The sequence below is a fragment of the Centruroides vittatus genome, unplaced genomic scaffold (assembly GCF_030686945.1).
Source record: "Centruroides vittatus isolate TY-2023 unplaced genomic scaffold, ASM3068694v2 contig_4, whole genome shotgun sequence".
In the NCBI taxonomy this organism is placed as follows: Eukaryota; Metazoa; Arthropoda; class Arachnida; order Scorpiones; family Buthidae; genus Centruroides; species Centruroides vittatus.
The window spans coordinates 4,464,988-4,491,464 of record NW_027122214.1 but is presented as its reverse complement, the minus strand read 5'-3'; the positions used below and the strand labels follow the sequence as shown (position 1 = coordinate 4,491,464).

Sequence of the window (26,477 nt, the reverse complement as noted above, 5' to 3'; positions counted from 1 at the left end):
GTACCCAATGAAGTTTTACTAGACATGCGCACTATATACGTAGCAATTGATGAGAATTTATAGCTCTTTGTCTACTAGTGCTTGCCATGCTACACATAGATTTAATTCCTCTTTGTGGTTGATGCAGGTGTTGCTGAATTTGTAGATATATAAGGCTTCCAACCATTTTAGATATTCAGTGTATGGTGTGGTGAGGATGTTCACACCATACACTGAATATCTAAAATGGTTGGAAGCCTTATATATCTACAAATTCAGCAACACCTGCATCAACCACAAAGAGGAATTAAATCTATGTGTAGCATGGCAAGCACTAGTAGACAAAGAGCTATAAATTCTCATCAATTGCTACGTATATAGTGCGCATGTCTAGTAAAACTTCATTGGGTACACAAGTATTCGAATTTTCAATAATATTCATATTTAATGGCATTCTAAAGGAAATTTGTCGCCGCCTGAAAAAGAACCGTTGAAGGTTCAAAAACATTTGTGAAATTTATTTTTTCATTTTTGATGTTAATTACATAATCAGTAAAAGGCTTTGAGGTACGTAATTAAAAACATTTAGGAAGATAGGCAATTTTAGTGATTTTAATTATTTTAATTATTACATTAAAAATTTATTAAAATTTTAACTGTATATTTGGTTTTTATTCATGTATAATTTTAGTTAATATTTTTAAATTTAGTTGACTTGGAAAAAGATAGAAAGACAAATCATATGAAATACAGTCCTAGAAGTGGCAGGTAAGTGGCAATAATTCTCATTAAATATGTATTGTTTCAATCCAATTTATCAAATTTTATATTGTGAATGTAACATTCTATTTTGAATTATGTGAGAAACAAATACTCTTAATATTGCACAGAGTGTTTTTATGTATTTATGGTCTCTTGAAACATAAGTGTTAATAAAGAGGCTATCTCATTATATAAAGAACTGCACAAAATCTACTTAGATTTTTGTGCAGTTCTTTATATACTTAGATAGAATTTTTTTTGAGTCACCATTATTACATAATTTGTGATGCTACTGTGTAGTAAATCAATAGATTCCTTTTTAATTATTTATTTCAGATTGAGAATTCAGTCATATCATCTATGTTTACTGTAGTATTTTTATTCAGTATGGTGTTTATTAGCTACAATATACTGTAATTGTTGAATACTTACCCAAACAGGGTGTTGGGAAAACAGTAACTGTATCTTATAATTGAAGATATCCTGGAAAAGTTTTTGTCAGATTAAATTACAGTAATTTACAGTTGCAAATACAAAACTTGTGAAGATAGAAAGAATTGAATATAAAATATTTAAGACTATTGATTATTAAACTGTTTTATTAATATATATAAAGTATGAAAATTTTGAAAAATGTGTTTTCTTTATACGAGAGCTGTTTCTTTTTCAATCTTCAATGGTCCATAAAAAAAGACAAATGTAAGTAACAAAATAAATTTATTACCAAAAGTTAGGTACAAACATGGTTACTTTTTGACATAATTACACTAAAAAGTTCCAAACTAAGTGGAAGTCTTCACCACTTTTAAACACCCAGCGTATAGCCCGATTTAACACCAAGCGATTTCCATCTCTTTCCTGAACTGAAAATGTGGCTAGGAGGGCAGAGTTTTGAGACTAATGACAATCTTCAAAACAATGTTAGGGCCCATCTCACGTTATTGGCAGCAACATTCTATGAAGAGGGGATTTAAAAGCTCATCCACAGATAGACAAATGCCTCAATCTTCACATTGATTATGTCAAAAAGTAACCATGTTTGTACCTAAGTTTTGGTAATAAATTCATTTTGTTATTTACATTTGTCATTCTTTTTCAATCTCTCATCTATATATATAAAAACGAATGTATGTCTGTGTGTGTGTGTGTGTGTGTGTGTGTTTGTCCTTCATGCATTACCACACCATTTATCCGATTGCCATGAAACTTTGGGAAGTTGTTTAATACACTCCCGCAAAGGTTTGTGGCATATGTGAAGATCACCATTTCCCCCCTTTCAAAAATATATTTATATATGGATTAAGACTTTTATGTCCAACAGATGGCGCTAACTTCCGACGACCTAAGTTTGCTTTTCTGTGAGGCATTATGCTTTTCTGTGAGAATGGACTAAAACAGATCATTTTTTACCTATCTATATAAATAAAATATAACGTTTGTTTGTTCCTACCGATTCCTTTGAAATTTTGACACAACGTTGCATTCGAATACGCACGTGTTTTTATATAATATACATGTCGAAACTCCCCCTACTGGGGGGGAGATAAACGGGATTAAGGTTTACAGTGAAGAACTCCGCTTCTATTTATACTATTTTACATGCGATTTTTTTGCGTCTTTAATTGCATTTTAATAGGTTACGTCAACAGAATATACACTAAAAAGGGATTTTTCGATATTCCCTAGCGGGGAGAGGGACAGGATTAAGGCTTACTGTCAAGAACTCGGCTTCTATTTATTCTATTTTACATGCGGTTTTTTGCGTTTTTAATTGCGTTTTAATAGGTTACGTCAACAGAATATACACTAAAAAGGGATTTTTCGATATTCCCTAGCGGGGAGAGAAACAGGATTAAGGCTTACTGTCAAGAACTCGGCTTCTATTTATACTATTTTACATGCGGTTTTTTGCGTTTTTAATTGCGTTTTAATAGGTGACGTCAACAGAATATACACTAAAAAGGGATTTTTCGATATTCCCCCCACGGGGGAAGAGTTACACATTTATAATAGATACATTTTGAGCCACAACAACGCGTGGCTGGGTCAGCTAGTGGTCCATAAAACAAACAGCCAGCCTTTGTATATCCATTTTACATGAATGAACATATGTGCATATATATATATATATATACATACATACATACACATACACACGTGCGCGCGCGCACACACATACATATACACTTTATTCATATTTTACATAAATAAAACTTTTGCAGTTTAATTAATTATTGTAATACACTGTGTGTAATTGTTATACAACTCATTTTTGTGTTTAATTAACTGTAATAAGAAGAAAAAGAAGAGTAATTACAATAAATCAATTTTAAAATTCTTGTACAGGTATCCCTCATAAAACACAGCACTTCTATAACATGGTTTCTCTCTAATGTGGTTTTAAAATTGGGAAAATTTCCATACAACACAGTTTTGCTCTAACACGGTTCAATAATTTGGGAAATTTTCTATACAAAATTTCACACTTTTTAAGTGCACACTCCATTATTCAATTTTTTAAAATTAATTTATTTATTTCATGTAAGCATTGTTGTCTCAAATTGGCCCATGGATTTTAGAATATTGAAATTTTCAATCTGTTTGTGTGCTTTTCTCAGGTTTACTTAATGAAAACTGATAGTGCAATTTTTTTCTTCATTGACGTAGCTTTCCTATCAACCAACCAACCAGTTGTTGTTGTTGTTGTTGTTTTCAGACTTTAGCCTTTAAGACTGTCACTGTGATAGATTGATCTTTGTATATACTAAAAGTGATTTAAATATTTTTAGGTAAGTGTTATTGAACTTTTTTTAACTAGTTAATTGTAAGTAATTGTTCATAAAAATGAACAAAATATAGCAGTATCTTGGTATCCAAACAAAAATTCAGGGGGAAAAAAATTACCCTGGACTCAACTGAACAAATGTGACCTGCTAGAACAAATTTTTATTTTGTCATCCAAAAAATTTTTTATGATAAAGATTAAAAAATGAAGAAGATGCTGATATTTGTGATCAAGATCAACAAAAAAGCTAGATGATGATGATATTGCAAAAAAATTGTTGTTTAACTAAAATTAATATTAACACATACTACAGTACGTTTAATTGTGACTGTTAGTTAATTATTGATAGCTTTAATAAACATATTTTTCTTAGGAACAAAAAAGAATATAGTATACTTTTGATAACTTTTGGAATGTAATCCTGTTTTGTACTAGCCCTTTGTTTTGCATAGCATGGATTTGCATAACACAGAACTTTTTTGGAATGTAACTTTGTATTATACAAGGGAGATATCCCTTGTATAATACAAAGTTACAATTGTATAATTTTTGGAACAGATTGATCATAACTCATATACAGATATGTATATGAGGTATGATCAATCTGTTCCAAAAATTATTTTTTAAAACTAAATGAAAACACTTCGCTCTACCTAGAATGAGTCTCCTTCAAAGTAGTCACCTTGAAATTTAATACTTTTTCCAGCATTTCTGGAGCTGCTGAAACAGTTTGAAACTTTAAATGGCCTTACAAGAAAATGCAATGAAGCCTTTAAAGTCCTCCACATCTTTAAAGGATTTTTTCCCTTCAACACAGTTTTAAGTTTTGGGAAAAGGAAAGTCATAGGGAGCCAAATCAATGGAACCAACTGTTGTCATAATAGCTCTGGCTATTATGACGATGGTTCGGAACTAAAGAACGATAGTGTTAGGAACTAAAGAAGATTGATAACTGGTATACATGATCTTGATAGTTAATGAAGAGCTTAACCTAAAAATAACATATGTTGAAGTAACTAAGAGGAATTTAAAAAACCAGAGTTAAAAAACACTAATATGATGTAATGAAAAGGAAAAAACACGGCCTTGGCAGCAATTGCAAATGTACAAGGTACAGTACTTTGGAAAGAATGTAAAATCATTAATGAAGTACATTTGCTCTCTACAGCAATGAATAAAGAAAAAAATTGAGATTTTTAAACCAAACTTAGAAATGAATGTGTTAATGCCAGGGATAGTGATTTTCAACAGCATGGATATACACTATTAAAAAAGGACTTGAGATGAGTAAAAACACCTTGTAGCAGGTGTATCAATATTGGACAGTTATCAATCTTAAATATTAACTAGTTAATGTATTAAATTTTTGAGGTAGTTTATTATTGTTATAATAATAGGATTTGAATTTAATGGCAAAATTTTTTAAAAATTTGTTAACTATATTCTTGATGTTGATTCCATTTTGAATTTGTAAAGAAACGTTTGATGTTAAGTGCTTCCAAATTTGAACACTATTTACCTGACGAGGTAGAGTTAAATGGAGTTGAAAAGTTATCCTCACTTTTTCAGCAGTTTACTTACAACTAAATTAAACACCAGAACACTTGCTGAGCTTACCGCAATTTTAATATTCAAATGCTTTCAGCCTATTCTTATAGGCCATTTTCAGGAAATTATAATTCCTCAAACAAACATAAAGCTTTCGAATACTCGTGAAATTTGAAGTTTTCGAAAATTTTTAAAAATATTACATTAAACGGTTAAATGTTAAATAAACAATAAATTACTAATACATTATATAACCAAACAAATGTAAAAATAAAATACTATATTTTGATATAGTATTTTATTTTTACATTTGTTTCGTTACATTAAACTAGTTAAAGCATAACTGCCATATCCTTTTACGGGATTTTAACTTCCATTTCTTTTTCTATTACATATTTCCAGGCCGTTGAGAGAGCATTGGCGTCTTTTGCATTTAAGCAATTATTGTTGTTCACTTTACTCTTATACATTTCTATTTTCTCCATACCCAACGCAATCGTCAGAGAATGGACTGTGTTAACTATTCTCGCTTCACCCCATTTCACGTTCGCTTTTTCTGTTTGTGCCATTACTGCCAAAACGGTGTTATTATGTCCTTTATTCACGTCATATTTGTGCTCTCTTATACGTATTGCCAAGTTTATTCTAGTGACCCCAATATAATCTTTTGTCACTCCCAATTGCCGATTCTCAAAAGGAATTTTATAGATCCCAGCTTTATCTTGCATTCTTACTTCGTCTTTATCATTCCTTAGCATAAAAGCACCAAACATACAGACTGCTAAGGAATGATAAAGACGAAGTAAGAATGCAAGATAAAGCTGGGATCTATAAAATTCCTTTTGAGAATCGGCAATTGGGAGTGACAAAAGATTATATTGGGGTCACTAGAATAAACTTGGCAATACGTATAAGAGAGCACAAATATGACGTGAATAAAGGACATAATAACACCGTTTTGGCAGTAATGGCACAAACAGAAAAAGCGAACGTGAAATGGGGTGAAGCGAGAATAGTTAACACAGTCCATTCTCTGACGATTGCGTTGGGTATGGAGAAAATAGAAATGTATAAGAGTAAAGTGAACAACAATAATTGCTTAAATGCAAAAGACGCCAATGCTCTCTCAACGGCCTGGAAATATGTAATAGAAAAAGAAATGGAAGTTAAAATCCCGTAAAAGGATATGGCAGTTATGCTTTAACTAGTTTAATGTATTTTTGATATAGTATTTTATTTTTACATTTGTTTGGTTATATGATGTATTAGTAATTTATTGTTTATTTAATATTTAACCATTTAATGTAATATTTTAAAAAATTTTCGAAAACTTCAAATTTCACGAGTATTCGAAAGCCTTATGTTTGTTTGAGGAACTATAATTTCCTGAAGATGGCGTATAAGAATAGGCTGAAAGCGTTTGAATATTAATATTGCAGTAAGCTCAGCAAATGTTCTGGTGTTTAATTTAGTTGGAGTTGAAAAGTGTTTAGTAAAATGACTTAACTACCCCAGTGGTAAGATGTTTTTATATTTAGTTGAAAATAGGAGCTGGGTTAGAATAGATTGTTATAGTGATTATATTAATTTCAAAAATATGTAGTTTGATCCAGTATAAAAAGCTTTTTCTGGAATAAAAATTTTAAGTACATATACAATTTATCAATTTTCAGAAATGAATATCTGTCTTCATTTTTACTGGATGAAAAAAGGAATGAGAGTATTTGAGGTTAAACAATAAATTTTACAAACCAAATACATCTGATAGCAGAATAAACAAAAAATAAATATAATGAGGAATTATCATACCAGCTGCATTTCTTACAATACCTATGCAGGCCTCGGAGTCGCTCACTTTTCTCACTTGTACTCACTTTTCTGAAGTATCCTCACTTTTCTCACTTTTCAGGTCATTTTCTCACTTTTCTCACTTTTTTGGTCATTTTCACGTGCTTAATTAAGATGTGGGGCAAACCAAAAATAATTTTAAAGCCAAACGAATTGCCGAATTATCGGACTATCAGAATAGAATTTTTTAGAAGAAAATACGCGGCCCTGAGCAGACTCAAAATTGCAACTGCCCGCTCAGTGTCGTTAGGTTATAGAAAACAAAAATTTATTTAACGTATTTAAAAAAATCTTTTATGCACTTAAAAAAACCCCTCTCATTACAAATTCAGAAGCCAGTGTTGAGTAAAGTTATGTACTCATGCCATATTTTCATTATTCGCCAAAATCTACCTTATCCGAATTGCATTTCCTTCTACAGAGTTTAAAAATAAGTATTCTAAGCATCCCTGCAGTTTTGGCTGTTTTCTAAGAAAATCACTAAAGTCCTTTTGCAGGGGAAAGCACATTACGCAGAGGGATTAATCTCTCAAGCTGACAACACTGCTGCCGCTTTTAAATTCAAAATATATAATTATTAAAATTAACACGAGATAGTAGCGTAACCTCCTACCACTAAAAAAGATTTCGTTTCTGACCATTTAGTTATCCTGGTTATAGCCCAATAATTTGGCAGATTATTTGGTTTTAATTAACAATCGGGTTATGGAGTTGTCGTTTACAAAAATATTTTTTTACTTGATTTATCTTTAAATAATTTCATAAACTTGAGTTTAATAAAATTACTTTAATGATTTCATAGCATATTGTTAACGTTAAATCACATCTACATCTTCCCATAAATGTATGTTTAAATTGACTACAAGTATAATTATTCCATATAGTAAGTGTTATTTTCATAAAATGTGTGATTACTTTGCTTGTGAAATATCCATTTTTTAATCTTCTCTTATGCCGATTATAATTGTGCATTAATTGAGAGACTAAAAAAGTAAACGAAAATGTAAATTCATATTTACATATAAAATTTACCAAATAAATTAAAATATTCGAAGTGTTGTAAAAAGTACAACACGTAATTGCTTGTGAGAAAGATTTTCACACGCTTCCCAAAGGTTAACAACTTTGCAACGATGTTGGTTTTTATTCATCTGCAGGAAAAAGTTTTTTGTTATTTATGAAATCATTAATAAAATATTATTTTACTTATATTATTTGGAGTATATTTATTTCAGATTTATTATTTTATTTGGAAATCAATATTTACACATCTTGAAGCATTAAAAAATAAACAGTTTCTGATAATGATAAATATCCGAGAATAGCCAAATTAGTGAAATCAGCATCGAAAATCCCGTTCCCATGAATGAGAGGATCAATTTTATGCCGGGCACTTTCTCCTGATAGAGCATCAGTGTTGGAAAGAATGCTTAATTCACTTTTGATTGTTAAGGAGGGACTAAACATGTATGACCAAAGCCCACACCTTGTACCTATTGCAAAGGACGACTGAAATTAGCTTCCTCGGTGCATGGAAATTATCAAGAACGATTGGAAAATGAAAAGAAGTTAAAAGAATAAGAGAAACGGAAAAAAGAGCACAGAAATGTTTTGAAGAACAACAAAAGAAAGCTGTTCGTAACATGAAGATTATGGAACGGCAACTGAGTTTAAACCAGAAAAATGTAGAAGAAAATGAAATACATGCGACAGTCTAAGTTTTGTTAGAAGCAGCAAACAAAAAAACTGGAGAAGGCTATTAACAGCAAGAACATGAATGAAGTACAAGCAGCACGTGTGATGCTTATTAGTGTTAAGTGTTCAAAAGCAAGAGGAAGCGAAATAGAAGGAAGTTGATAACATGCAGAATAATCTTAATAAAAGAACATCATCTTTCATGACTGATTATTTACAGAAGCCAAAGACTTTTCAAGTATTCATGGTTTACTGAAAATACAAAAGCCACTGATTATCGGGAAACAGAAAAAAAAAACGCGATATAACCGAGTAATAAAAATTCTGGGCTTTTACTAAACAGATTATACATGCTATGGAATCTCTGTTCTTTCATCAGCAAGTGTTTCTGATATAAAATAAGCTTAGTTTTTCAATCCTGAATTTTATTCGTAGGTTATATCGAATTACCGGTAATTGACGTTTACGTAAACATCGAAACCATGAACGCCCATTTAGCATTGTTTCTTTAACAATGACATTGAAAGACAAATACTGTCGATATAAAAACATCAATTGCGATTTTATTATACAGTACTATATAAATCGCTTATTAGAAATTCGTGTAGTTTATATTTTTCAATAAAAATTATAAATGCTGTAATTGAAAATTTAAAAAAAATGAATATTGAATATATAATAGAACACCAAAACTTATAAAATTACAGAGTAAAAATTCTCTAAAAAGCAAAATGAAGTTACTACTGTATAAAAATTTTAGAAGTTTTCGTTCAGAATCAGAGAGATCTTTTCCTTACACGTTATGCGGTGAATTCGAAATTTCACACCTTTATGTGAATTGACGCAATACCGTTAATTCACATAAATGTATGAAATTTCGAATTCACAAAAACTTGTAAATGAGGAGACTGTACTTAAAACTAATAAATAAACAACTTTTATATCAAAAGGAAACAAATGACAATCGATCTATCCACCTGTTCTGCATATTTAGCTCTTTCTCGTATTTCGTTGCAAATAGAAATTCAGTGGTAATTGGTAATTTAAAATTAATTGACTCAAATGCTTTTAAAATTTAGGGGACCAAAAAAACGCGATATAACGAGTGGCTACTATATTACAGTATATACAGAAATTTTTAAAATGTGTTTAACCATAACAGAATAAAAAGAAATAACAATTTTTACTGCTGTTTTGCTGAGTTTTCCTTCTGTGTTTTCACTTTGTTTTGTCACTATTGCACTCACTTTTTATTCACTTTTTCTGTATTTCAACTCACTTTTTTCACTTTTTCAAAGGGGAAATAGCACTCTGAGGCCTGCTATGAGAAAATTAATACACATTACAAATGTAAATGTGTACAGTACAATATATTCTAACGGTTATGAAACCAAAGTAAGTATTGATTGTATTATGCCTAACATTAAACTAATTACAGTAGAGCATCATTTATCCGAATCAGTTGGGGACTGGGGTTGTTCGGATAACTGATTATGTACGAAAAAATATATTAACTTATCCCATGTTGAAAGATTTTTCTGTGTCACTACGCGTTGAATTTTCGTCAATGTTAAGCCTAACATAAATTTTTAAAAATAATTGTGGCTATTGTATCGTTAAAAGTTTTTTTGATTCATTAACACACAAGGTGTGTTTCCATTTCAACCGCCGAGTGTTGAAATGTTTGTACAAAATAAATATATTGAAAAATATAAAAACAAAAACATTATATTTTGGAAGTTAATCTAGTATCAAAAACGTTCAATTCAGCACGACACAGTCCGACTGGAACGCTTTCAGATAAATGACGCCATACTGTACTTCTATTTAACAATACCTTCCAATGTGATTACCGGTGTTAATGAACACACTCGATGAACCTTTGTGTCCAATAACATTTAAAATTTGTGAAACGAATGTTTTTGGCCTCACTCGAGGTCTGCTTCAGGTTAAATTGAGAAGGAATTCCAACTTAGAATGCCTGGTATCGAACAATTTCAAATGTTAAATTTTAAAATAAAATTGGAATATGGTTATTAACCGTATTCAACAGTTGCAAAAGCGTGCCATCTATGTATAAATGCATAGGGTGTCCCATGCAAGCCTATTAATTGTGGGACTGGTATAAACGTAAATAATACACTCTCACAGAGCATCAGCGACGACTTGTTCCTCGCATACGTAGTGCTAAGCATATGATAATGCATTGCCATCCTTAGTTGTTACATTTACCCGCCAGGCTGGCCTTGTATAGGTACTGTACAGTATGTATGCCTTAAGACTTGTACATGTATGATCATTTGTCTAAGCCTTGAGACATATATATTGTACCTCAAAGGAAACTTTGAAAATTAGCATGAATATTTAAAAAAATCAATTCAAAGAGAGAATTTGGATTTTTTGATATGAAAAGAACATAAATCTATAGAAAAAACAAGAAAGGCCTAGAGAGAGATGTCTTTTCAATGGAGGCAGTTAAGATGTTAAAAAATATAGTCTAAATGTTTTCAATGAAACAAAAAATGATTAACTAGAATGGAATGCTTGCTCATGTATTTTTGTTGGCCAGCATTCTGCTATATTTATTAATACTATATCCTGATATTTCAAATCTAAAGTATATTTTATCATCACATACAAGATGCGTCTGAAAAATTCAGTGAATGGTCCCATAGTTGAATAACTGTGCTGGTTAGGATGTTGTGCTCACGCAGACATAGTGAGAGACTTGCCAACTAGTGCCCCCTAGCATTGAAATCATGACACTTAAACAGAAGTGCACGCAGAAAACAATGCAATGCTGTCAGTGTGAGAAGGAGTGTCACTGCAAAATGGAGCAACGCGTGAACATTACGGCACTTCCTCGCTACACGCCAGGCGACAGTTCTTCAACACACTCCATATTCTCCAGATCTGGCACCTGCAGATTTCTTCTTGTTCCCCACCTGAAAGGCCTACGCTTTTCCGACATTGCGCAGATCCAACGTGTGACAATGGTTCTTCGTGCAATACCGAAAGAAGTGTTTGCTCACAGCTTCCAGCAGCTGTACAACCAATGTCAAATGTGTGTTGTTGCTAATGGAGATTACTCTGAATGCCAGTAAAGGTATTTTGTTTGTATCTCTCGTTTCCTTTATTTATGAGACCATTCACTGAACTTTGCAGACACACTTGTATATAACATCTTAATAAATTCAGAATGGGACTTTAATACTGTATTAGAAAGATTGATCATTGTATTCAAGATACTCTATCTTTCTAATACAGTATTAAAGTCCCATTCTGAATTCATTAAGATGTTATATACAAGTGTGTCTGCAAAGTTCAGTGAATGGTCTCATAAATAAAGGAAACAAGAGATACAAACAAAATACCTTTACTGGCATTCAGAGTAATCTCCATTAGCAACAACACACATTTGACATTGGTTGTACAGCTGCTGGAAGCTGTGAGCAAACACTTCTTTCGGTATTGCACGAAGAACCATTGTCACACGTTGGATCTGCGCAATGTCGGAAAAGCGTAGGCCTTTCAGGTGGGGAACAAGAAGAAATCTGCAGGTGCCAGATCTGGAGAATATGGAGTGTGTTGAAGAACTGTCGCCTGGCGTGTAGCGAGGAAGTGCCGTAATGTTCACGCATTGCTCCATTTTGCAGTGACACTCCTTCTCATACTGACAGCATTGCATTGTTTTCTGCGTGCACTTCTGTTTGAGTGTCATGATTTCAACGCTAGGGGGCACTAGTTGGCAAGTCTCTCACTATGTCTGCGTGAGCACAACATCCTAACCAGCACAGTTATTCAACTATGGGACCATTCACTGAATTTTTCAGACGCACCTTGTAGTTCTGTTCTAATTGTTCAAGACAATAAAAATGTTTATTGACTGCTGTTATATTTGATTTTTGTGTAGAGTTCAACATAAGTAAATTTATGCCAGTAACAAATCATATTCAGGACAAATTTAAAAATTTTATTTTGGATATTTTCCATAATATAAAATTTATATCTTGTTATTAATTCTGAAATTTAATTTTTCAGATAAATGTGATTTTATTATTATAATTTGTTTAAAAAATAATTATAAAATGTGTAGAATTTTTCTGCTTTAGATTATAAGAATTAATTATATTATATTGTAATCTTTAAGAATTTATATTATGAAAAATAAATTTTAAAATTTTCTATAAATACTCTACAAATAATTTTATCAATTGATAGGTTGCTTTGTCATAAAAAAAAATTAAACTTTTGCCCAGCTTTAGAAATTTGAACCACAAAAATTAGAACACTATTTATATTTTTAATTACAGGATTGGAATCAAAAATTTTAAAACATTTAGTTTTATGGTTTTATATATTTGAAATGGGCAAAGAGGTTTGAAAGATTGAGCTTTTAATATTTTTGCATACTTTACAATAAAGCAATCTGTCATTTTAGTTTTTTTATATTAAATCTGTAAGAAGTTTAAAATATTAAAACTAGGGATGCAATGATAAGTAATTTGTGAAATAACTAATAATTGGCTAATTATTTAAGATGATTAAAAATATACCTATTAAATAGAAAATTGAGTGTAATTTTAACACTACTTTTTATTATTTTGTGATAAGAAATTCTATTAAGTTTGCCAACTTGGTTTCCTTGGTCTTGTTTGGTTATTGCAATTATAATATTGTTCAACCCTTTACTAACACAGGAAGTATATTACACTTACAATCAAAAATCAAACCTGTTATCGGCATTTATCTTGTAGAAAATCGTCCCACAAACGTTTTCTACAAGATAAACGCCGGTAACAGGTTCAATTTTTGATTGTAAGTGTAATATTGCAATTATACATTTACGATGATATAGTCCAGTGATGACAAACTATGCAATGATTTCAAGGTACCTGCATTAAATGTTTAGAAAGTATTAGGTTTTTATAAATTATAAAAAAGATATTTGATTTTAAACTTTGTAAAGTGTGTGCACCAAGTGTGTAAGCAGAATCCTAAAGCTACTGTTACATCCTAATTATGAACCTCATGTTTAAAAATCAACATTATATGAACAAGAGGATTTTCCAATAAGCAAAATGTGTTTGTTATAATGACATATTATTTTCTTTTCACTTTTATAGAATTTATTGTTGGTTTTCTGATATAGATTAAAAAGTTAAATGAAGTAAAATTTGTAAGCATTTTTTAAATTTTTTTTAAGTACTCAAATTAAATATTTGGCTTGCAGTTTGGAGTTGCTAAATTTCAAATTTAATAATAAGTCACATTTTCTACACTATTTCCAGCAAATAGTGTAGAAAATATGACTTATTAATACATTCCTACTCATGTAGCAAATTCAATTTTGTCCCATCTTTGGAAACAAGTAGACTAGTATTTATTTATTTACTTACTTACTATATTGTCACAGCATTCTCTAAAGGGGTGGTCAAGAAAAAATGAATTTCTGTGCACATCCTGCAAGCTTCAATCCTCTGAAGGATGTTATATATAGAGGGCATAGCACACTAGGAACACTCACCCAAACTTTTACTCTGGGACCTGCTGAAATCATGCACTACACTCATACCTGATAATCTTGCATTGTTTCTGTCTATCCATACATACCTCTTTCTCTTCTTACATATTCATGCCCATTTTTACACACTCTCAACATCTCCTTTCACCCAGAATCTGTTTCTCTTTCAGACACACTTTCACTTGCTCAGCCCATCTTTTCCTTTTCTTTCTCTCCATATTTCTCACATACAAGTTCTTACACATCTCATCTTTCAACATTCTGTCTATGGCCAAACAAATCAGATATCATTGATGCACTCTCTCAATTGCATTCTTTTTCACACCACACTGCATCAACACATCCTTGTTACTCACCAGATCTCGCCTTGTCACATCACACACATACTTCAGATATCTCATCTCAACTGCAATCACTCTTATGCTTTGTTCTCCACACCCATGCCTCACAACCATACAACAGGGTTGGGAGCACCACACTCTTGTGTACAATCATACTTGCCTTCTTCGGAAACATATTCTTACAAACCAATCACTCTGGGCACCAAGCCACTTTCGTACAAGCATTCACTAGTCTTTCAATCTCCCTATTTATTTTGCCAGTATTAGAATTAATAGAATCATTTAATTTATATCTAGAAATGGAAGAAAAAAAGAGAAGATTTTTGAAATGCCACTTTTTAATATTGTTTGAACATTTAGATATTGATAGACATGACCAAGACAGTAATGATGGATAGGCTAACAGAACAAAGTTTAAAATAAAAAATTAAAACCACATTATGATTGACATAATATAATACTGATAACCAAAAATTTTGTTGAGAGATGACAATCTTTTAGAGAAATGAATATGGCCTCTTTACATAATAAGATAACATTATGTAATTGGATCATTTATGTAATTTGTTGTACAGCAAAAATTTCTTAGTTTGATCATTGAGTGCAGTAGCTTCAATTTAATGATATTGCCTTGAAAAAGCTAACTGGGAGTATTTTTCCCATTATTTTAAATGTGAGAAATTATATTACATTATATTTTCAATCCAAAGCTTGCAATCAATTTCCTAAAATTTAACTAAACAAAAATGCAATACCTCTATATATAAATAACAAATTATTATGTTGGGATGAAAAGCAACTCCTTAAAACACTGCAGCCTGAACATCAAACAATTATGGAATGCAAATATTTAAATTGTTTGTTAAAATGCATAGAAACATGTGAAAAACAGATTTAATTATTTTTCAAATATTTTGATTGTAACATTGCAAACTTTTTCAGGAACACTGAGAATGAAACAAAGCTTAAATATTTTAAAGAAACATTCTTTTTACAGAGGTAATGGATGGCAATAACAGAAAATTAATAAACACACATTTTGGAAAGAGTTTATAACATTTATTACTCTACCTCTGTAGAAAGACTAATTGTTTCAGAATTTTTACCATTATAGAATGGACTTTCAGGAGTTTGAAAACAAAAATCAGCTAGAGGCTTGCATAATAAATTTTCACATTTCATGTTTAATAACTGTGGTGTATGCCTTCACTAATTTTTGTAAATCAAACAAGTACTTTGGTTTCATTGAATAGTTGCATTGTATACAGTAACATGTTCAGTACAGTTTGCATTCTGTATCATAAACAATAATTTGTTGACATTCATTATGTTTTTCAAGATGTCTACATATGATTGAGGTTTTATTATCTGTATTTGGAATGCAATTTGAGACTTTTCCCACATGTTATTTTGTTGAAAAAAAGTCATGATGAATTTTTTGGGAGATAATTTGAGTTTCTCCTACCTAAACATTGACAAAAATGTTCTAATGATCTATAAAGTTTGGTTATTGAAAGCCAAAAGATTTTCTACTGGGAAAATATTAACAGGATAGGTATTCTGCAAAGTATGTCTGTATATGTCTATAACTGTTGATGTTGATATAAATTTTCTTTCAAAAATTGTTAATATATGTAAGGTTATATGGTTTTCAACTGTAAAACTTTACATTTTATCAAAACAACCATTTGAATCTTGATAGTGTAAATCTTTCGTGTATTTTTATTTATTTTCAACAAAAATCTAAAAACAGTCTTTTTATTAATTTTTATTTATTAAACAATTGTTTCATTGTTTTTTATTATCAAGGACATCAAAAAAATATGTTGCAATATTTTTGGATCTTGAGGATTCAGTTATGAAAATTTTCTAATTTGAGAATCAAAAACTGCTGAAAAGTCAAAAGTACTAGAGCAAACCACAAAAGGGAGAGATTAAAAACATTATATGATTAATATCAAATGTATATTTATAACAGAATGGAAACATATTAACAAAATAAATAACTAAATTTTGTAATATTGTAATCTTGTAGAAAGAGAATTTTCTAGTAATCCCAAAATGCGAATCTAAGCTTTGATATTGCAGTTATTAATATAATAAATTACAAAATCTTTTCAGTTCTTCTTGTCTCTTCAACTTTAACAATATTTATAGTAGGGCTATCTGCTACAATAGAAATAGACATTAAAAAAATTACATCCTGCTATACAATTAAAAAAAAAAAAAAAGAGAATTTTAAGTGTTGAAGTAATAAATTAGGTGTTGTAGAAGAGTGACATAATGGAACATTACCTGAGTAAAGTGGCAAGTTAAGAATAGGAATAATATTGAAACTTATTTGATTCAAATACAAATCTTATTTATATTTGTGAACATTTATAAACTTAGATATAGATTAAATTTGTTTATTAAATCAAAGCTGCATTGCTACTGTTTTATCTTATATTTTAAAACTGTAGTAATATAACCTTATTGTCTTTGATGTAATCAATTACATGTTTTATTTAAAATTAAACATTTTTTAAATCTTTTACTGAATGTAATAGATTAATAAAATGCTAAAATCAAAACGACTGCCATTTTTTTCCTTCATTATTTTTGTTTGTTTGTTTTTGTTGTGTTTTAACAAAATGGTACACACTCAATAAATTAGAAATATTTAATAAATAAATGAAAAATTAATCATTGCATCTCTAATGAGAAAAATTATACTATACAATAATTATCAATGTATTTTGTGTGGAATTTGAAAATATTAATTATATAAGTAATAAATAATATTTTCTGTAGATTCAGGTGAAAGAATTTGATGGATTTCTCAAGGAAAACAAAAGGTTAGTTAATGGATGATTTGTTATAGTTATATTTTAACATCTGAATGAAAGAATAAAATTTAAATTAAATAGTCATAGAAGTGACAATACCAGATATAGTTATTAGTGAATTAATAAACAGAAATGAGGATGAATAAATTTCTGGACCTTTGTCTATCTTGCTTTACCTAGACTAGTTTTGAAAGTCTGTATTGAAGTATGGTGTACCAATTTAGATTGCAAAGTTTTAACATTTTGTGTTTGACTTAAAATTGCAGTCATTTGAAAATGCCAGAATCATTGCATTTGATTCTTTTTCTCCTACTCTTATAAAAACATTTCTTGTTGGTACAAATAATTTGTCTAATTTTGTTCAAATTTAGCATCTATAAGAGTAAACTTTCAGTCAAAAAGACAGTCCATAAGAATACAAGTCTAGCATCTGTTTTTTGTAATTCCTGTTGATAGCCTAAATATTTAATCAACATTGACCTATTTTTAAAGATGGCATTTATAGGTCCTTTGTTATAATTAAGACCTACCTAAGTTGTTATTTCCACAAAAATGTGCAAAGTGCAAAATTTCTATTGAATATGAATTTTACCATTTTACATGAAATAGTGTAATTTTTAGAATTATTTATCATGGTTTTTTTTTTTTTAAATTGGATTTTTACTTGCATCAATTCAAAAAGATCTAAGCTGTATTTTGTTCATTTACATTATAGATATCTGATGCAACACTATGGCACTATAAAATGATCAATTTGAGGAGAATCTGATTAAAACTGTAAAAACATAGATCATTTAAACATTTTTCAAAAGAATTGTAAATGAAACTGAAAAAATGTTTCATCTACAGGGAAGATGGAGAAACTTCACATTTCATTCAAAAGTTTAAACTTATTGTCATTGTTTTGACTGTAGATAGTCAAATTCATTTTGTACTGCATTGTCAAAAGAAAAGTTGCTACACTTGTTTTCTCTAATTGAATGAATGTTTGTTGGTTTGGTTGATGGTTTTAATAATTTTTTGTAAGTGAGAGGAAACTACAATAAAACAATTGTGAAAGTTTAAGTGAATGACAGATAAGACAGAACTTACAGTTAATATAGTTCTTAATTAATGTTTGTATTGTGCAATGTCTAAAAAGTACAAAGCAAAAAATATTACTGCTGAGATAGATAAAAATATTTCCAAAGAGAATTTTCCTGTTCACTGACAACATTCACTGTGTACAATCATACTTAATAGTAAATGAATATTTGGAAGCGGTATGCCACAACAGTTTCACAAATCAATAGTGAGAAGTCTGTATGAATATGGAATTGGTGTCAAATATTGGGATATCTCAGATAATGATACAAACATGAAGAAAATATTTTCAGTGCTTCAAGTAGGTTTTCGAATCAAATGCTTCTGTTTATGGACTACATTGACATGACAATGCAACGTACACATTGCTTCATTAATAGATGTTTGGCAAACTTGTGCTACCAAAATTGACAGGCTTGTAGCATGTATGAAGGTAATTTTTAAACACTCCTCTGGCAGGAAAATTAAGTATCTCCAGTTTCTCAAGAACAGTTGCTTGGAAGAGAGAAGTCTTTCTCCAAAATCTGTAGTGACTTAGAGTATATAGTTTATGGCAATCAGTTATTATGCTTTGTCACTTTGAATTTTACAACTGTTTTATGGAATTAGAAAATGAAATCACTCCTGCAACAGTTATGTTGAAAGAATTAGAATAGATGCTTGAAGATAAATTTCTTTCAGGAATCATGAATTTTATTGCTGAGTATGCTTTTAGGTTGCAGTTGCTCACAATCTGTTTTGGTGCTTAAGAGAGAGAGTTTGCCAAGTATATAAAAAAGATTAAAAATGTGATGTGCTGGAATGATTCCATGGCTAAAGAGAAATATTCTCACTTTCCATAGAGAAAAATATTAATAGAAAGTATTTTGGAATCATTGGCAAAGTTAAATATCATCTGACAATGCTGGTTATTCAAACCAAGATTCTGCCACTATTTCATTTTGGGGTCCAAATTTTGCTCAGCCCTGTATGCAATTGCTGAAGTGTTCTGTGTTTTATTCAAGTATTCATGATAAAAGAAGCTTTCCAATTTCAGCAGTTTTTTGTAGGAATATTTCTCTCTCTTCACTATGGGTGAAATTTCTCACTACTTGAAATGTGTCCACAGAATAGATGAAACCATCTTTTTTGTAAAGTTTTGTAAAATGCCATCTACTGCTGAGAAATTTCTTATTCTTTCCAATCTGGCAGCCAAAGATTTAGGTGTCTTTACAAACTCTTGAGGCAGAGAGAACTGTTTCCTTGTACAAGTGCTTACCCCTCAAAGGCAAGAAATCTAAAAGAAAGTGATAGATTGTGAATTTATAAATCTTAATTAAAATTCAATGTAAAATAAATTTTCTTGTAAAAGGTTTGTGCATATTTCGTCTTAAAATTGCATTTGGTTCCATGCAAAAATGTGTTTGTAGTGGGAAAATACTGTGAAATTTTATAACTTTTAGCACAAAAAAAGTAGGCCTTTGATTAAAATAGATTTCTTAATTTCTAACCCTGTATTATATAATATCTGCAAGTTGTCCAGCAGGCAACCAGCTGTAAACTTTTTATTGTCTTGTAATGAAATCAGATGTCCAAACTGCATAGTGCAGTTTTTTTATAAACTAACTGATAATGAAAAAATTACCATTTACATAAAAAATAAAGTTTTTTTTATTGCTTGTATGCTATATGGTTATTCATTAGATCTACACATAAAAGAAATCTTGAACATCTTGCGCAACCTACAAGGTTTACAGAAGGTGCCAACTTAGAAACTTTGACTAGAGCTGTAAATTCTTATTAGATGTGTTCAAAATTTATAAAAAAAAAAAAGAAAAAAAATTTTATGAAGTAAAACTATATTTAAAAACTCAAACAAAAAAAATTTTGTGATTTTTTAAAAAAAAACTACAAAAATCTGTAATTGGTTATAGTATTAAAAGTTATGTTAAGAATTATATGCTAAACTTCTTTTTAATAGGTACACAAAACTAATTGGATATTGAATAAAATTTAATATTCAATACTATATATAATAAAATGAAAATATAAACATCTGATTAATGAATGAAAGTATTTATTTAATCAGGTGTTTGCACTCTTAAGTCATTAAAGCAAAACTGTTACTTAAGAAACCTATGATTTTTCTGTATTTAAAACACAGTACAATTTGTTCACTTTGGAATGTGAACAGACAAATTTTTATTTTATATCAGAAAAATTATTAGTCCTGGCAAAAATAGGCCTTTTCTTATATATTTTATTTTGTATGAAACTAAATAAAATTCATATAATACTACAAAATATTAAAGATGGAATTTTAATACTGTAACCTGTTCTGGAGAATTTTATTTTGGCTTGAATCAGATTTATAATTTAAATGCAACAGAGTGAAAATTAATGAATATGAGACAATATAATAATAATAATAGTCCTTAAAATGTAAGTGTTCTAGAGTTCATACAAATTACTATTACTTTATAATTTGTAGATATTTATCCTGCAGATGCCAGTACTTAAATTTTTTTCCCCATCTCACGTTTTCAGTTCTCATATTTTCTGGTGGTTGTGTTGGATTAGTCGTCATAATGGAGTCTGACATCTCAAATGGAGTTTTTATTATTTTGTTGTTAATAATAATAATAATAATAATAATAATAATAATAATAATAATATACACACACAAAACATGAACATCACAACACACACATTACAGAATACATTGATACACTAAAACAAAAACTTGCTGCCAAAGCACGTAGACTCAAACGATACAAAACATGTACACTACGAAAACAACAAAATAAATTATTTACAAACAATGAAAAACTCTTTTACAGACAAATCAATAACAAAGCAAACACTGTTACACAGCACAGTGGCACACCAACAGAAGAAGAACTCACAACATATTGGTCTTCTCTTTGGTCCAGTGCTGTCACGCATAATGCTGATGCAGGCTGGATTGAGGAGGAGAACAGAAACTTGCACAACATACCAACTATGCCCTGTGCTGAAATAAACATACATGATTTCCAATACACTGTTAACAGAACACACAACTGGAAGACACCTGGTGTAGACAACATTCACAATTTCTGGTACAAAAAGTTTACATCACTGCACCAGGAACTAGCTAAACATCTAACACACATCATCATCAATCCACAAGACATGCCAAATTTTCTTACCCAGGGCATCACCTACATGAAACCTAAAAACAACAATACCACAGACCCCACACAATACAGACCAATTACATGTCTTCCAACACTCTACAAATTATTGACATCCTGTATCGCAAACAAAATATACAAACACGTTGAAGAACACAACATTCTAACAGAACAGCAAAAAGGTTGTCGTAGAAACCACAGGGGATGCAAAGAACAGTTACTCATAGATTCAGTCATTCTACGGCAAGCACACAGACAACACAGAAACATACACATGGCATATATAGACTACAGAAAAGCATTCGACAGTGTTCCACACAGTTGGCTGCTACATATTCTACACATGTACAAAATACATCCATCACTCATTGCATTCTTTCAAAACACTATGCAGCACTGGAGAACAACACTACATCTCAGGGTTAGTAACACTTCCATACAAACAAACCAAATTTTTATTAGGCGAGGAATATTTCAAGGAGATTCCATGAGTCCTCTCTGGTTCTGCTTAGCCCTGAACCCATTATCCAACATGTTAAACAACACGCAATATGGTTACAATATCAGACACGAAAAAACAACACAGTTTACACTGTCACATCTCATGTACATGGATGACATAAAACTTTATGCATCCACACAAAAACAACTTCATCAACTCCTACAAATCACACATTCATACACCAAGGACATACAAATGAAATTTGGCCTAGATAAATGCAAAACACTTCACATAGAAAAAGGAATCCTGAAGAAAGAAGATTTTGCACTTGGAAATGGAGACATTATTGAATCCATGGAAGAGGGCGAGTTCTACAAGTATTTAGGATTCCAACAGGCCAAACTAACAGAACATACACAAATAAAGCAAAGATTAATTAAAGAATACCAAAGTACGTTAAATTCTATTCTCAGAACACAATTAAATGCAAAACACACAGTTAAAGCAATAAACACATATGTCATCCCAGTACTCACATATTCTTTTGGAGTTATACATTGGACTCACACTGATCTTGAGCAACTCCAAAGGAAAACAAGAACAACACTTACTAAGCATAAACAACATCATCCTAAATCTGCCACAGAAAGATTAACCCTTCCACGTAAAGATGGCGGACGTGGCCTGATTGACATAGTTAACCTTCACTACAAACAAATACAGTCACTGCGAGAGTTTTTCTACAAAAAACAAGAAACATCACAATTACATAAAGCTGTAACTCTAGCAGACTCGAATAACACACCATTAAACTTACACTCACATCATATGGACACAACACAACATATAAAAAGCATAGACACCATTAAGCAATCGTGGGCTCGAAAGGCACTCCATGGCAGGCATCCTTACGATCTGGCCCAGGATTTTGTTGACAAAACTGCGTCAAACAGCTGGTTAGCTCGGGGATGCCTCTTTGGGGAGACGGAAGGATTCATGATTGCCATACAGGATCAGGTCATAAATACTAAAAACTACAGAAAACACATACTCAAAGATGCAACACTCACAAATGACACATGCAGAAAATGTCACATCATGCCAGAAACTATACAACACATCACCTCTGGTTGCAAGCTCTTGGCACAGACAGATTATTTACACAGACATAACCAAGTAGCAAATATAATACACCAAGAGCTTGCAAAGAAACACAAATTAGCAGACATCCACGAACCATACTACAAATACATTCCACAGACAGTATTGGAAAACAACACGCACAAAATGTACTACGACAGAGCCATAATCACAGATAAAACAATTTACCACAACAGACCAGACATCACACTCATTGACAAACACAATAAAATCACATACATTATAGACATATCCATTCCAAACACTCACAATATACAAAACGCATGCACTGAAAAAATTAGCAAGTACACAGAACTCGCCCAGGAAATAAGGCATCTGTGGAGGATGGATAGGGTGCTTATTGTACCTGTTGTTCTCTCCTCTACAGGTGTCATACCACACACACTACACAAAAGCCTGGGCACATTAGAATTGAATAGAAACACATACATCACTCTACAGAAGGCCACTATATTGAATACATGTCATATTGTGAGAAAATTCCTGAATACAGACACACACACTGATACACTTCTTTAATTTCTGTTTTGGTTACTATGCCTTGACTTTGGTCCGGCATAGTACTTAGCCACCGGTGTTAACCGAGTATATCTAACTTAACCCAACATAATAATATTATTATTATTATTACTATTACTAAAAAAGTATGGAATAAAATATTATGGAAGGTTAGAAAAAATTAGAAAATAAATTTTGGTTGCCTGGAACAACTGGACAACTGCTAATTTCGAACCCTGTAATAGAAGGACTGCCTTCAGTAGTCTAGTTTATGCATTGTTATTTTGTGATGATCTATATGTTTATGTAGTAATTTATAATAATTCATGAACAATATTAACTTTATATATGTTTACATTAAGTTTAAAAACTAACATTTTAAAATGGTAGGTGTTATGAATAGTCCTGCTCTCTTTATTGGAGTTTACTTTTTGGATTATTTTCCATATCTTCAGGTTATCTCTTTAAAACCCAATTCTTAGATTTATAATTGTGAATGTCTTTGCAACTCTTTAATAAAGCATGATTGTTTGTTTAGTAAATAGTAATTAATGATGTAATTCTATTAAACAACTGTTTTCATGTAAGAATAATAATTTAAATAAATTTTACTTAATTAGAATAAAAATTTATTAAACTAATACTTAACTAATACTTATTTTATGTTATAATTTATATTTCACATTACATAGAAAGTTCAAAAAATTAGAGAATATCTGTAATAATAAGAAACCTTTCTGATATAATTGTAAAAACTGTTTTAGGATATAATTTTCATATTTTGGAATTTTTTGACATTAATTATTTATAATTTGGAACAAATAGAATACAGAATAAAATTATATCTAGTTTTTAATTAATATGGATAGTGGTAGTGTTAGAATCTACTTGAAAAGAAGCCAGAATTATTCTTTTTATCTGAAAATTAGAAAAAAGATGATCTATTTATACAGAACTTTTTTTTTATAATGAAACATTTCATCTTACATACAATACTAAATCTAATGACTCATTTCTTAAAAAGTGATATTTATTCCTTATATAGAAAAGCTAAGGTGCAATGAATATCTTATAAACAACGAAATAATTTGGTACTAAAGTGAGGCATTAGACACCATCTCTTATTAACATTAATAATAATAAATTTAATTAAATAATTTTGAATAATTTAGAAATATTGGAAGAAAAAATCAGCCCTGAGCGGGACTCTAACCCACAACTCCTGCTTACCTTGCAGACACTTTGCCAGTTACACTACCTGAACCTCTAGTCCGATCTCCTCTTCCAATATATATAAGCTTACATTATAACCATTGACGGTTATTACAACATTGGCTGGCGACACATCAAGCACCCACATTCTATAAACATCACCTATGGCACTCAACTGGCTATTGCAAACCCTGGCAAGGCATATATATACATATAAACAATAACATTAATACCTGATACATTCTAATCTACACACCATCAATGTCGTAAGATATGAGGCTAGATAAAGGCTTTAATATTATTTTAATTACAAAATAATTTGGTACTAGAGTGAGGCATTAGGCACCATCTCTTATTAACATTAAAAATTAAAAAATAAAATTATTTTGTAAATAAAATAATATTAAAGCCTTTATCTAGCCCAATGTTTTACAGCATTGATGGAGTGTAAATTAAAATGTATCAAGTATTAATGTTGTTGTTTATTTTCTTATTTGTTTATAAGAAAATAAACAACAACATTAATACTTGATACATTTTAATACATATAAACAATAACATTAATACCTGATACATTCAATGCTTTTAGCAATGTAAGTAAGAACAAAATAAACTTACCATTATTCTGATTACCACAAAAATTTTATGAAAAGTTTTTCTGGTAAAACAAGTTACTATTAAAAGAAAGCAAAACTGATATGATTTTTTTGAAAAATTACCAAAAAAAAATATTTGGAGAAAAGTCATAGGTTAATGTTTATTCTATAAATGCAACATCAGGAAAAAATGAATTGACAAATATATTGGTAGTACAAAGGAATATGGTTGCAAGGCTTAAAGGATGTAAGAACACGTGAAATGCATATAGCTTTATATAGGGACACTGGTGGATTGAAGTTTTTTACTTCAAAGGAAAATGAAAAGATTGGCTGTATGAAACAGAAACTCAAGTCAAAATTTTTAGCTTAAATTATTTTAAATATAAGGAGAAGAGGATAGAATTTTGACTTTGGATTTGATTACTTGAGAGAAGTGATTTTCAAATTGGCATTCACATATTTAAGTGAAATAAAATACAAAACATTTGTTTTGAAGAATTGTTTATTTAAGAAATGAAAAAATTTGTAACAATTTTGAAAAATAAAAACTACAGATATCCCTTGCTTATCCCAGATTTAATTGACAGTTCTTTAACAGCTATCTTTACTTAACATAGATTTGTGATTTAATTATAACACTTGTGAACACATTATTGCTAATGTGATATTGTGTTCTTTGTTTAGAAACTTACTTTAAAACTTTTTACTTCACATTTTTTGTGTAAAATCAAATCATTAATCAAATTAGTATATCAACCATTGTATGTCAAATCATTATTTTCAAAAAATTTAAGTTATACATAAACAAGTTTAAAAATATTTATAACAGATTACATTCAAATTCTGTGTGTTTATAATTTGAAAGAATATACATATAAACATATAAGTTAATACACTTACTTTTTAAAGTATAAACATAGAGATATTTTTATTTGAAGATATGTAATAATAATGAATTAAATTACAATTTATTTTAAATAGTTTAGAAGAAATGACAAAATAATATAAAATATCCAA

At 30.2% G+C, this 26,477-nt stretch overlaps 1 protein-coding gene across 3 annotated transcripts in view; it reads left to right on the top strand.

The window, feature by feature from the left end:
* Nucleotides 1-26,477, top strand: part of Camta (Calmodulin-binding transcription activator) — a 147,014-nt gene that overhangs the window by 34,874 nt on the left and 85,663 nt on the right. For all 3 annotated transcript variants that reach the window (XM_067271560.1, XM_067271559.1, XM_067271558.1), the window contains exons 2-3: nucleotides 690-747; nucleotides 17,276-17,319. In XM_067271560.1, the coding sequence (XP_067127661.1) occupies nucleotides 17,295-17,319 (25 nt within the window). In that variant the 5' untranslated portion in view covers nucleotides 690-747; nucleotides 17,276-17,294. The remainder of the gene's footprint in view (nucleotides 1-689; nucleotides 748-17,275; nucleotides 17,320-26,477) is intronic.